General features: G+C 29.6%; 2 protein-coding genes across 2 annotated transcripts; both read left to right on the forward strand.

Annotated features, from left to right (window-relative positions):
* The first annotated feature begins 3,751 nt into the window (after positions 1-3,751).
* LOC130467490 (uncharacterized) lies at positions 3,752-5,630 on the forward strand. Its single transcript, XM_056836006.1, has 3 exons — positions 3,752-3,824; positions 3,904-3,999; positions 5,122-5,630. The coding sequence occupies exons 1-3, from the start codon at positions 3,752-3,754 to the stop codon at positions 5,598-5,600; spliced, it is 648 nt and encodes a 215-aa protein (XP_056691984.1). The 3' UTR covers positions 5,601-5,630.
* Positions 5,601-7,951, forward strand: LOC110799476 (protein FAR1-RELATED SEQUENCE 5-like). The gene is made up of 4 exons (XM_056836007.1): positions 5,601-6,158; positions 7,106-7,241; positions 7,326-7,587; positions 7,675-7,951. The coding sequence occupies exons 1-4, from the start codon at positions 5,601-5,603 to the stop codon at positions 7,949-7,951; spliced, it is 1,233 nt and encodes a 410-aa protein (XP_056691985.1).
* The last annotated feature ends 6,353 nt before the right edge of the window (positions 7,952-14,304 follow it).

The raw sequence follows: 14,304 nt of genomic DNA on the forward strand, positions 1-14,304 counted from the left end.
CCAAAAAAGACAAGCAGGATCAGCGGGCAGCGGATAATATGCTCAATCACCTCGTCAAGATTTGTTTGACATGTCTCCGATTAGCAAAGCTTGTAGCACTACTACACACTCATAGTGAACTGGATAAAGGGCGTACTGATCTAATTACAGTCATCTATCGAAAGACATTTCAATTCCTTAACTTTGCGCGAAAGCACATTTGTAAGTGTAACCTTGCTGAAAGACAATATACCAGATAGATGCTCAGAAAACAGAAATTACTCAAGTTTGATTGAGGAGCCTAACAGAAAGCAGAACCAGCCAGGAAAGGCGTTAGAGAGACATCTCATGGTTATGTTTTTGCTGGTCTCATGGTTATGTTCTTACTAGTCTTGTGTATAAAAGAAAAGGTGCAAATTTAAGCTACAATTCTATGAATAACTCGGCCAGGGCAAATTAGAAATGTGCAGATGAATTATTATTATTGATGATTTTGTAAAGGCGTTGAAATTACCATATATTGATGATTTTGTAAAAGCCTTGAAATCTAAACAGCCATTAAACAACAACATCCAACATCTCTGTTACTCTATAAACAGAATAATAAGCAGCAACATAAAACACCTAAGATCGATATACAACAAAAATGACTAAAAACAAAACCAATAGAAACTAAAAGTAATTAAAATTCAACCACGAAACTAGCCAGATATTAACCCTAAATTTAAACGTAATAACAATATGCTGAATTCTTTTATAAATCTGTTAAATTGCCAGAAACTTACTATGAGTATGTAAAAAAGAAATAAAAAACACACAAATTCCGGCAACAAAAGTTCTAAAAAAATACAAACAAACCTTCAAGAATTTCTTGAGTGAATTTGGCGAATCTATCTGATAAACCAAAGAAGCTATAACTCTACAACCCACTACTCAGACGAATTTCTCCAGAAAAAACACTAATTTATAGAAACTTGAGATGGTTTTGTTTGGGCAATTGTGAAGAACCCTTAACATGGGATTTCCATCCTTAAATATTAATAGGAATGAAAGGATTGCTACAGATTTTAAACAAATTTGAGGGGATTTGCTTTAGGTAACAGATTGAAGACGAAATTTAGAGGATTTAGAGAATTTGAGCTTTTATGTAGGGACGTTTCTAGTGAAGAGCAGTTGATTTTTGGGAGTGTAGGTTGACTCTGTTGTTTGAGGGATTTGATAATCGTGGAGTAAGGTGTGGCAGGGATAAGAGAACTAGGCGGGATATTTAGGGCGAAATATTTGGCCAAATATTTGGGCAAAATTTTCTTCTGCAGTCTTCTTTTTTTCACTTTTTTCTTCTTTTTTTGGTAAATAGCGACGTTTTAGTTAGTCGTAATATGTTGCGACTTTGTACAGCGTCGCAATTTGCAAAGTAACATTCGCGCTCTGAAATCTATTGCGACCCTTCGTTATACCGTCGCAACTACTCCGTCTATATATGTACCATCTTTTTGTAGTGGGACAACTTTATAAGGAAAGCGGTGGGAGTATTCCGAGATAGAGGGGGAATTTGTAATTTTTTTTGGTGTTAATTAGCACCCGGTTCACCCTTAGGATTAATCTGAATTCGGGGCGAGTTCTGGGTGGATAGGTTCCAGTACCCTCCTAATTGTTGTTGCAGGGATCGAACACGGGGTCCTCCCTACGAAGTCCAGCCCCAGTCCCCACTGAACCAACAGACAATTGGTAGAATTTGTTATTCTTACTCCTCCAATTTTTCCCTCTTGAACATACATCATCGGAAATTATCCACACCACATTAATTCTTTTTCTTTTACTAATGTAGTTCTTCCATTATACTACCTCTGTTTCATAAAGATCTTTACGGTTACTATTGGCACAAATATTAATACAAACGTAGAAAAGTTGGTAGAATATAATAAAATATGGATAAATTAAGATAAATGTGTATAAAAGTGGGTTGCTGTAAGAAAAAAATGAATAAAGTAAGAGAAAGTGAGTGAAAAATTGTAAATATTATGGGGTAAGAAGGGTAAGGTAGTAAAATTTTCATCTCAAAAAATATAAAGCAAAGTGTAAAAAACATTACGAAACAAGTTAAAACGGGAAGTGTAAAGATCATTTTGAAACGGAGATAGTAGTTCACAATTCATTGATAATTTGATCATAAAATGTTAAGTATTTAATTTATAATATACACTTAATTTAACATAGAAATCCAACAAAATCAAACCATTTCCGTGAATGTTTTAACATAGACCTATAAAATGGGTCGGGTCAAGAGCGGGTCGGGCCCAAACGTTAATGAAATGGGCCAGTTCGGGTCATAAACAAGTCATATTCATTGAGGCCGAGTCATGACCGATTTAGCATAACCCAACCCGATTTTTTAAAAAGAAAATGAGTATACGAGTCACAACATAAAAATACTTTGTAAAATGTATCAATCTATCATACTTCCTACTGCATGTCACCTCTTTAAAAAGCATCCTCATTTGTAAGAATTGACGAACATTATCATTTTACTTTCAATCTATTTAGAAATCATGCAGAAAGTTTGCTCCCGTTATGTGATTAACGTATAAACATCACAAAGTAAACATTAAAAAAAAAAAAATAATCAAACAAGCATAACAAATCAAAATCAACACAAAAACAATAAAATTTAGCAGCATTAATATCATATAAAATTGCAAACTTGACCAATTTCAATCATTAACCTCACAAAAAAGTACAAGATTAACAAGGACCCATTAACTCAAATCTAAAGAAGAATTAAAATAAACCTAATGAAACCCCAAAAAATTGGCAAATAATACTACGTAAATCATAACTCTTATAATTTGTTTTTGATTGATTTTATTAGTTTGAATAGTCAACATTTAGTTAAAATTGAGTTGAACTACAAGAAATCGAACCTTAGGTACCAAATATTGACCCAAAAAAGTGAGGTCCTAATTATTCCCCCCGTTTCTTTTTGTTTGTTACGTATTTTTTTTAGGGTGTTTCACAGTGTTTGTTACGTGGGAGAATCTTTCCTTTATAAATTTATTATACTATCATTTTTTGTGTCCGCTTTTAATTTTAATTGGTCCAATTTTTTCAACTCATTAAATTTCTTTACAATTTCCCAAGTATGTTAAGTTAGCATTCTTTGTGCTTTTCCATTATTGGTTCATTTTGATAAATAAAACAATTTTATTAGTTGTTGTAATGATTGATGTTTTAGTTGGGTTTATTATTTTAATAAAAAAGAAAAAGAATCTTTATTATACGTTAATAAACGTGCAAAAATCCAAACGTAACAAACAAAAAGAAACAGAGGGAGTAGTAATTTTTTGTGAAACTTAGACCCTAAAAATGACTTAAGTCACTAATAATAGACCATCGATCCGTCTTATGGGGAATGTTAAGAGTCTTTCAAAAATCTTTGACTTATTGATTTTATTCCATTCATTTCATATTTTAATCTTCACGGTTATCTTGCACATATGTGTATCATATCTATTTGATTTTATTTAGGATATTTTATAAGATTATCTCCTCTTGTTCTTCAATTCCGCTTATATGGACCCGGTCCACCATTAAGGTTACCATGGACCAGGGTAATTAGGTAATTTGCAGCGCTGAACCGTTTGAAATCACGTGTTCCAAAATAACAGAATGCGCGAAACCCTAAAATTGAAATCTCTCTCCTCCAGTAGCAGCTTCTCTCTCCTACAGCAGCTTCTCTCTCCTCCAACAGCTTCTCTCTCTTTGAGCTTCAACAATGGAGGACGATTTAATCGATTTGAATATCGATTTAAATCGCGCAATAGAAGAAAAATTGTATAATTATGACGGTAATATTCGAATCCTAATAACTAACTACGAAGAATTATAGTAACTTTCATACTCATTGAGTAATTATTATTATTTTAGAAAATTTAGAGAATCATAGAGAAGTATATGACGTTGAAGATGAAGATGAAGGCACATCTCAGCAAGTTATGGTTGCAAATCAATGTATTGAAGAAGGTATGATATAGTATCTTTTAATATTTATATATAGTTACTGTTATATTGATATAGTTAACATATTATAATTGCAGTAGTGTAACTAAAATATAAAGAGGAATTATATTTAACGCAGAGTAACTATAACATACAAAGAGAAACTATGTTTAATGTAGAGTAACTGTCTCTTATAGACAGGACTTATAGTAACTGTAGAGTAACTATAAACTATAGAGACTAACTATATAAAATGAAGAGTAACTATCACATATAAAGAGGAACTATAAACTGTAGAGTAACTATCACATATAAACAGGAGTTATATTAACTGTGAGTAACTATAATATATAAACAGTAACTATATAAAATAAAGAGTAATTATCACATATAATGATAACTATATTTAAAATAAAGTAACTATAATTTATGAATGGTAACTATATTAATTATAGAGTAACTTCACATAACGAAATAATCTATATAAGAAATAACTACATTTAACTTATAGTAACTATAACATATAAAGAATAACTATATTAACTGTAGAGTAACTATAACAATCAATAGATCCTAAGTAAGTATGTTAAATATAGAGTAACTATAACATATAAAGAGTAACTATATGAACTGTAGAGTAACTATAACAATCAATAGATCTTAAGTAACAATGTTAAATATAGAGTAACTATAACATATAAAAAGTAACTATATAAAATGAAGAGTAACTATCACATATAAAGAGGAACTATATACTGTAGAGTAACTATCACATATAAAAAGGAGTTATATTAACTGTGAGTAACTATAATATATAAACAGTAACTGTATAAAATGAAGAGTAACTATCATATATAATGATAACTATATTTATAATAAAGTAACCATAATTTATGAAAGGTAACTATATTAATTATAGAGTAACTTCACATAACGAAATAATCTATATAAGCAATAAACTACATTTAACTTATAGTAACTATAACATATAAAGAATAACTATATTAACAGTAGAGTAACTATAACAATCAATAGATCTTAAGTAACTATGTTAAATATATAGTAACTATATTTTATAAAGAGTAACTATATAAAAATGAAGAGTAACTATCACATTTAATGATAACTATATTTGTATTTGTACAGGTTCAATAATACATTCAATTGATACAAACCACAACATCTTTGAAAATCCAAATAATGAGCAGGAAGAAAACATTGATAAAGAATTAGATGGCAGTTTAATTGGAGAAGCAAGGAAAACAACCGATGAGATTTATGATCTATATTGCAAACATGCTGCTATTATTGGTTTTAGTGTACGAAAAGGGAAGAATAGATATAAAGAAGGAACCACAATTGTTAATGGAAAATACTTCTACTGCTCTGCTGCTGGAATAAGAGACCCTCCTAAAAACAAAGAACTCAAAAATGAAGATGATCAATCAGATGCAAAGAAGAAAGAAAGGAGAAAGAGGGTTATGATAACAAGAACAAAATGTGAAGCTCAAATATTTGCAAAGAAGAATGAAAATGGAGATTTTGATATAGAAAAGCATGTAGTGGTACATAATCACCCATTGACAAGAGAAATAAGTAATTATCTCCACCGATCGGAACGATAAATGACAGAACCTAAAAAAGAAGCTATTGAGGCAATGTCAGAATGTGGTCTAAGACCAATGGAGTCTTATAGGTATATGTCAACCGAAACTGGCGGAGACAACTGTGTAGGTCATACGATGATTGATCATCTAAACTACTGCTACAAGTTAAAAATGAAGCAAATTGATGGCAAGGATTCACAAACACTAGTGAACAAACTGTATGACATACAATCAATAGATCCCGAGTTCTTTTTCAGAGTAAGACTCAATGCTGAAGGAAAAGTTGAGTGCCTATTTTGGAGGGATTCTATGATGAGAGAAGATTACAAAATATATGGAGATGTTCTAGTTTTTGATACTACATTCAGAACCAATAAGTACAATCTCATATGTGCTCCATTTGTTGGTATCAATAACCATTGGAAAAACACAATGTTTGCTTGTGCTTTCATTGGGGATGAAACCACAGAATCTTTCGTTTGGGTGTTTGAAACTTTTCTGAAGGCTATGGAAGGAAAGCACCCTATATCAATTTTCACTGATCAAGATGCAGCTATTGCTGCTGGAATAGAACAGGTACCTCTTCATATATTATAGTTACTATTTTGACAATATAGTAACTCTTTGTAAAAATAGTTACTATTTTGACAATATAGTAACTCTTTATAAAATATAGTTACTATTTTGACAATATAGTAACTCTTTATAAAATATAGTTATTATTTTGACAATATAGTATCTCTTTATAAAATATAGTTTCTATTTTGACAATATAGTATCTCTTTATAAAATATAGTTACTATTTTGACAATATAGTAACTCTTAATTCAATATAGTTACTATTATGAAATTATAGTAACACTTTATAAAGTATAGTTACTATTTTGACAATATAGTAACTCTTTATAAAATATAGTTACTATTTTGACAATATAGAAACTCTTATTAAAATATAGTTACTATTTTGACAATATAGTAATTCTTTATAAAGTATAGTAACTCTTTATAAAATATAGTTACTATTTTGTGGAACTATATATATTCATTATTGTTTTTCAGGTTTTTCCTTCTTCAAGACACAAGTTATGCTTGTGGCACTTAAGTAAAAATGCAAACAGTAGGTTTGGTTTATTGAAGTCTGATAAAAACTTCAAAAACGCATTCTACAAGTGTTTAAGTGGGTGTATAACACCAAATGATTTTGAAGAAACTTGAAAATCTATGATCAACACTTTTAAGCTGGAAAAAGATGACTGGTTCAACAGATTGTATGGTCTTAAAGAAAAATGGTGTACAGCTTTAAGTAAAGTTTTTTTTCTGCCGGTATACTTTCTTTACAAAGAAGTGAAAGTACAAACCATGCTGTTGGATTTAAAGCAAATAAAAGTACAACATTAACAGAGTTCTATAGTATTTTTCAAGCTACAATAAATCGATGGAGAAAAACCGAAGAAAAAGACGACTTTGACTGTACAAGGGGAATACCAACTTCAAAGCTAAGTATGAGTGATATATTGAAACAGGCAGCAAATGTATACACGATAACACTTTTCCGTGATTTTGAAGAAGAGTTCAAGCTTTCTGTGGCAAGTAGTACAATGTTCAAGGGAAGTGTAGGAAGAACAGTGTTTTTTGAAGTGTGGATAGAAGGAATAACAGGTAAAAAAACTATAAATGTTTATTTAATATTTAGAGTAGATGTTCTTTTGAATAATATTACATTATATGTAAATAATCTAACAGGATCAAGGCAAGAAGTTCAATACAAAATGGAAGATTCAACCGTCACTTGCACATGCAAAAACTTTGAAGAATCTGGATGGTTGTGCTTCCATTGTTTAAGAATATTGCATTTACATTCAATCAATACAATTCCAGATCGTTACATAACAACAAGATGGACTAGATATGCAAAGAAACAGATATGGGAAAGGGTTGATACAATAAAAAGGGAGAAAGGTGAAATCAACAATTTTACTGGTTGGAGATTACATATGATCAGAAGGTAATTTTTTCAATATACATTAGTTCATTTTCATATAGTTACAATTACAGTTGATATTTTACTTAACACTTAAACTTTTTACCACAGATACTATAACTTAATTTTGAAAGGGCATAAGATAGCAAAGGCCAGAAAATTTATCGAAGAGAAGTTTAAAATGGATAATAAAGCAGTTGATGAAATCATAAAAAAGGAAGAAGAAAGGAAGGCAAAAGAAGAAGCTGCAAAGATAGCAGAACAAGAAAAGGCAAAAGATGAAGCACAACGAGAAACACAAGACGGGGAATCAACTAATTCTGAAATAACAATTGTGCTTGATCCTGATCATGCTAATACTAAAGGAAAGAATAAAGGGTCAATATGACAATTACAAGCAGCCATCAAAGAAAGGAAAAAAGAAACACAAAGAATTTGGATCCAAGACACCCAATATCCAATTATTTACACCTAAAGAACAACTATTTTAGTGATGTTCTTGTTTTATTATCATATACAGTTACTTCAACATTTTTAAAAAAATTTATTGAGTGTTTATACTATAGTTCTCCTTTACAATACATAGTTACTATACATTCAGTATAGTAACTCTCTATAAAACACACAATTTTTATTTATAGTAACTCTTTATAAAATAGTTACTATTTTGACAATATAATATCTCTTAATACAATATAGTTACTATTCTGAAAATATAGTAACTCTTTATAAAATATAGTTACTATTTTGACAATATAGTAACTCTTAATAAAATATAGTTACTATTCTGATAATATAGTAACTCTTTATAAAATATACTTACTATTTTGACAATATAGTAACTCTTAATACAATATACGAAGTAGTTACTATATTGACAATATAGTAACTCTTTATAAAATATAGTTACTATTTTGACAATATAGTAACTTTTTATAAAATATAGTTACTATTTAGAAAATATAGTAACTCTTAATACAATATAGTTACTATTATAAAAAAATATAGTAACGTTTTTTATGCAATCAAAATGACTTATAGTAACTATATGTTATTCAAATAATAAAATACCATAAAAAAGAGAGTAATTGTATCTTATTAAAGATAACTATATCTGTAAGATAGTAACAATTTGAATTTATACACAAAATTATTCACTTTTTATATATACCAACTCTTCACATTTAGTGGTCACCCTTCTTTACATATAGTAACTCTATATAAAATATAATTACTATTTTGATAATATAGTAACTTTCGTTATGCAATCATATGACTTACAAATTTATAAGAGTAACTATATTTTTAGAAAGGTAACTATTTCATTCAAATAGAAACTATATTTATACTAAGTAAATTGAACAATATGACACAAATACTGCAAAAGTTATAATTACTCTCATATATCAAACAATTAAAAATCACTGAGAGTAACTATATCAAACTTAGAATTAATTGTACTTTCTAAACAGTAATTCGACTACATACTAACACAAAAAACTAAATTGTTTTTTCAGCAATAATTATTAACCACGTGAAGCACCTCGTCCACGTGCCTTCCCGCGTCTGCCTCCTCTGGTGCGTCTCCCGCCTTTGCCACGTCCTTTCCCTTCAACAATGACATCTGTCTCAGCTTCATCTTCTGTTTCAACATGTTTGGATTTCCTTGCTGAACTATTTCTTGCAACAATTTCAATTTTTGAAGCATCATTCATGTATTTCTGCGTCAACTCTTCCCTTTGTTTAATTAGGGCATCCAAAACATCTTGTTTCCTGTATTTCCTGAATGCAACCATTCGTTTCAGAAATTCATCTCTGTAACAATTCAAATCTGACAACACAATGGTGCCACACATACAAGCCCTGAGAAACTTCCTGAAATCTTCCTGCAAATATTTGAATAGTAACTATAAGAATAAAAACAGTAACTATGATAACAAAACAATAACTATAAAGAATGAAAAGAAAATATGAATAACATTAATTATTTTTAACACAAAAACTTACATCTGCCAAGGGATCAAAGTCAAAAATTCCAACACCATCTTGTACCGTTTCAACACCATGAAAGACCATCATAAACATCATCAAATAGACACAACAATCTTTGTCATAAGCACCTCGCTTCCAATTACCACCGACCGGGATAAATGTGAAGCTTTTAATATCTTCATGATGAATGTTATCCATATTTTTCAGTAGTTTTTCCAATGAAGAACATTGTACAAAACATATAGTAAGTATTACCAACATATAGTAACCTTTGAAATCATATAGTAACTATTACCAACATATAGTAAGAATTAAAATCATATAGTAACTATTAAAATCATATAGTAACTATTACCAGTTAGTTAAAAATCATATAGTAACTATTAAAATCATATAGTAACCATTAAAATCATATAGTAACTATTAGAATCATATAGGAACCATTAAAATCATATAGTAACCATTACCAACATATAGTAACCTTTGGAATCATATAGTAACTATTTTATAAAGAGTAACTCTTTGTACACATAATTATTTCTAAAACAGTATAGTAACTATTGCATAACATATAGTAACCTTTCAGATAATATAGTTACTATAGTACTAACCTATTAAATCACTCAGTAACTATTTATAAAACATAATTACTGCTTTAAAGTTAAATTACTTTCTAGAAAAGATAGTACCTATTTTAAAAACATAGTTACTGTTTTAAACAAATAGTAACCTTGTCAAAAATATAGTTCCTCTAAAAAAGAAAGACTAATATAAAGGTAACTATAACATTTATAGAGTAACTACAACAAAAAAAAGGTAACTATAAAAAAAACTTACCAAGACAGAATAAGATTTCTTCCTTTGTTCCATCTCTTTTGGTTCCAGAAGCATATTATCAAAGAAATAGACACTTTTGTCTTTCATACTAATGACAAACAGGTAATAATGCTTCGGGTCTTCAATCAGAACAGGAGCAAAAATCTATATAAAAAAGAAAAACAACAGATTACAACTACAAGAAAGGAGACAAAAAAAAAATATATGGTTATATAAAGAAAATATAAATCATACCATATTAAAATCTTTCAACGATTTAACTCCATTTACATCTTTCACACCATAATTAAGACAAACACACAATTCAGACAAGATTTTTTCATTGCCTGGTTTCTCCATCAAATCAGCAACATATTTCTGCAAATCAATATTAAAAGAAAGATTAAACAAAGGCCAAAAAAATTTAAAATAATTAACATTCTATATTATTAAAAATATAACTTACACAATATGTGTCACCTAAAAACAGCTTCTGAGGAGAACCGGCAGGATTCCTTTCATTTTCATTCAATGAGAAAGCCCAAGATTCAATATGAATCAAAAGAATATCAAATGTGGAAGGAAGGGTCCACATGTCATCTCTTCCTACTGCAATAAAATGATTGTATTCTATAACTTTATCACTGAAAAACATAAAAAAGAAACAATAAATATGTCAGAAGAATTATAAAGGTTACTATAATAAATAAAAGGTAACAATAGAATATAAAAGGTAAATATAGTAAACAAAAGGATACTATAGTATACAAATAGTAACTATATTATATGAAAGGTAACTACATTATATGAAAGGTAACTATAATATATGAAAGGTATCTATTTTATATGAAAGGTAACTATAATATATGAATGGTAACTATATTATTTGAAAGGTAACTATAAATTATTAAATGAGAAAACTTCTACTTACTCAGTCAAAATAGACAGAATAAGATTTCTTCCTTTGTTCCATCTCTTTTGGTCCCAGAAGCATATTATCAAAGAAATAGACACTTTTGTCTTTCATACTAATGACAAACAGGTAATAATGCTTCGGGTCTTCAATCAGAACAGGAGCAAAAATCTATATAAAAAAGAAAAACAACAGATTACAACTACAAGAAAGGAGACAAAAAAATAAAAAAAATAATATGGTTATATAAAGAAAATATAAATCATACCATATTAAAATCTTTCAACGATTGAACTCCATTTACATCTTTCACACCATAATTAAGACAAACACACAATTCAGACAAGATTTTTTCATTGCCTGATTTCTCCATCAAATCAGCAACATATTTCTGCAAATCAATATTAAAAGAAAGATTAAACAAAGGCCAAAAAAATTTAAAATAATTAACATTCTATATTATTAAAAATATAACTTACACAATATGTGTCACCTAAAAACAGCTTCTGAGGAGAACCGGCAGGATTCCTTTCATTTTCATTCAATAAGAAAGCCCAAGATTCAATATGAATCAAAAGAATATCAAATGTGGAAGGAAGGGTCCACATGTCATCTCTTCCTACTGCAATAAAATGATTGTATTCTATAACTTTATCACTGAAAAACATAAAAAAGAAACAATAAATATGTCAGAAAAATTATAAAGGTTACTATAATAAATAAAAGGTAACAATAGAATATAAAAGGTAAATATAGTAAACAAAAGGATACTATAGTATACAAATAGTAACTATATTATATGAAAGGTAACTACATTATATGAAGGGTAACTATAATATATGAAAGGTAACTATAATATATGAAATGTATCTATTTTATATGAAAGGTAACTATAATATATGAATGGTAACTATATTATTTGAAAGGTAACTATAAATTATTAAATGAGAAAACTTCTACTTACTCAGTCAAAATACCCTCTCCATCAGTCAGAGCAGCAAAGTCCACAACTTCTTGAACAAATGCTGGAAGATGCCTCATTAAATCTTCAAATGCTATCATAAACGGAGACATAAACATCACATTTTCCTCTATGCCATAGACACTGACATTCACTCTTGATACAGCATGGTTGTTAATGATGCATTTTTGAAATGCAGCCCACACGCGCTCATATTCTTCTATTTCTTCATCATCATCCTCCGTAATTTCTTTAGCTTTGCTTTTCAAAGAATCAAGAACTGCATTTATTTGAGTGTCAGGATCAACTTCTCGAATAATTGCTTCGGTAGATGTTGTTGCATCAACAAAAGCAGCTGTACACAAACTTGCAGGCTCAGTTGGAACAACGGCAGAAGGTTGAGGGGCAACAGTAACAACTGGATTGTTACTTGAACCAAAATGTCATCCCAACCATTTGGTAGATTCTTCACCAATTGATGAATCTCCACCAACTCATCAACCATCTTTTGATAAGTGGAATTTTCCAAAATATCATCGCCATGGTTCTGCGAAGGCATTGAAGCCTTTAATTTGAACAGCTCTTCAGCATGCATGGCTGAAACTACATCCAGATCTCTCTTCATCAACAACCACTGACCATGAAAATCCTAATAAGAAAATACACAAATTTAAATATGGAACATAATATGAAAATTTAACTAAAAGTACAAAAAATATTATAAGAAAAGGTATCTATAGTATATAAAGATAACTATATAAAAGTTAACTATAGTATATGAAAAGTAACTATAGAAAATAAAAGATAACTATAGTAAATAAAAGGTAACTATAGTATATAAAAGATATCTATAGTATACACAAGATAACTATAGTACATAAAACATATAGTAACTATTTATACCATATAGTAACTATTTAAAACATATAGTTACTATTTATTAAAACAAAGTAATGGTAATTTAGTGTATGAAAGATAACTATAGTACATAAAAGGTAACTATAGAATATAAAAGATAACTATAGAATATAAAAGATAACTATATATACCTACATTTACTAAACCAAAGATAATGATAACAATAGTGTATAAAAGATAACTATAGCATATAAAAAATAACTATACTATAAATTGACAAATATATCAATAATAAAGTAAACTTACATCAGTGGCTTTAGAGAAAATTTCTTCATCCGTAGGATGAGAATCAGGGATTTCAAACTGAAGAATCTTAGGACGCCGACTTGGAATTCGACACCCAACATAGGGCTGTTCAGCTCTTCCCCCACTGCTGCCAGCTTCATTTTCTTTCGAAATAGATTTGATTTGGGTCAAATCTATTTGACCATCAACAAAAACAAACTTTTTAGAAATTGGATACTTCTCCTTCTCCAATATACCAGAACCATATAATGCACTCATATTGGCATTTTCAGCATGAATCCGATCGGTTACCATCTTCGATGTCCAATGCTGAATAAGAGGTAATTGATTAGGAATACCACTGGAATTCCTAAACTTAATCCTCTGAAAATGCACAAGTTGCAAAAACGCAACACAGCCTCCAAATGTCTTTTGATCTTTGCCTTTCAATAAACAATTTTTAAATTTTACTGTTTCCTCACATAATACGTCAAGAACGTATTTACACCAATTGTATTTGGGAATCATTTTAGGATCTTCCAAAGCCTTAGCCAATCTCAAATCTACAGTCCTATTGGCTGTTGGAGTAAAAAATGTAGAGAAAGCAACAAAAACAAATAATTGTTTAAACAGATCACCACCATCTGTCAACAATTTAATCTTGTCCTCAAGCAACCTTATAGGAATTTGAGCATTGACCTCTTCAAAACCGAACTCTTTTCTCCACTTGATCTTCAAATCAAAATCAGGATTAGAGGAATTGCGCCCACGTTTAACCCCTTCAACCTCCAGCTCAGAAAGGGGGAGCATAAACAAATCGTACACATCATAATCAGTGATTTCAAATTGCTTGGAATCCCTGATTGTAAACAGAGAACTCACACCATCAAAGCACTTGATGCACCAGTACATCATT

The sequence above is a fragment of the Spinacia oleracea genome, chromosome 2 (assembly GCF_020520425.1).
Source record: "Spinacia oleracea cultivar Varoflay chromosome 2, BTI_SOV_V1, whole genome shotgun sequence".
In the NCBI taxonomy this organism is placed as follows: domain Eukaryota; kingdom Viridiplantae; phylum Streptophyta; class Magnoliopsida; order Caryophyllales; family Amaranthaceae; genus Spinacia; species Spinacia oleracea.

Coding starts and splice junctions, on each gene's coding strand:
- LOC110799476 (XM_056836007.1), top strand. CDS start 5,601: ATGACAGAACCTAAAAAAGAAGCTATTGAGGCAATGTCAGAATGTGGT. Junction 6,159..7,105: donor TTGCTGCTGGAATAGAACAG/GTACCTCTTCAT, acceptor ATATTGAAACAG/GCAGCAAATGTATACACGAT. Junction 7,242..7,325: donor GTGGATAGAAGGAATAACAG/GTAAAAAAACTA, acceptor ATAATCTAACAG/GATCAAGGCAAGAAGTTCAA.
- LOC130467490 (XM_056836006.1), top strand. CDS start 3,752: ATGGAGGACGATTTAATCGATTTGAATATCGATTTAAATCGCGCAATA. Junction 3,825..3,903: donor AAAATTGTATAATTATGACG/GTAATATTCGAA, acceptor TTATTATTTTAG/AAAATTTAGAGAATCATAGA. Junction 4,000..5,121: donor AAATCAATGTATTGAAGAAG/GTATGATATAGT, acceptor GTATTTGTACAG/GTTCAATAATACATTCAATT.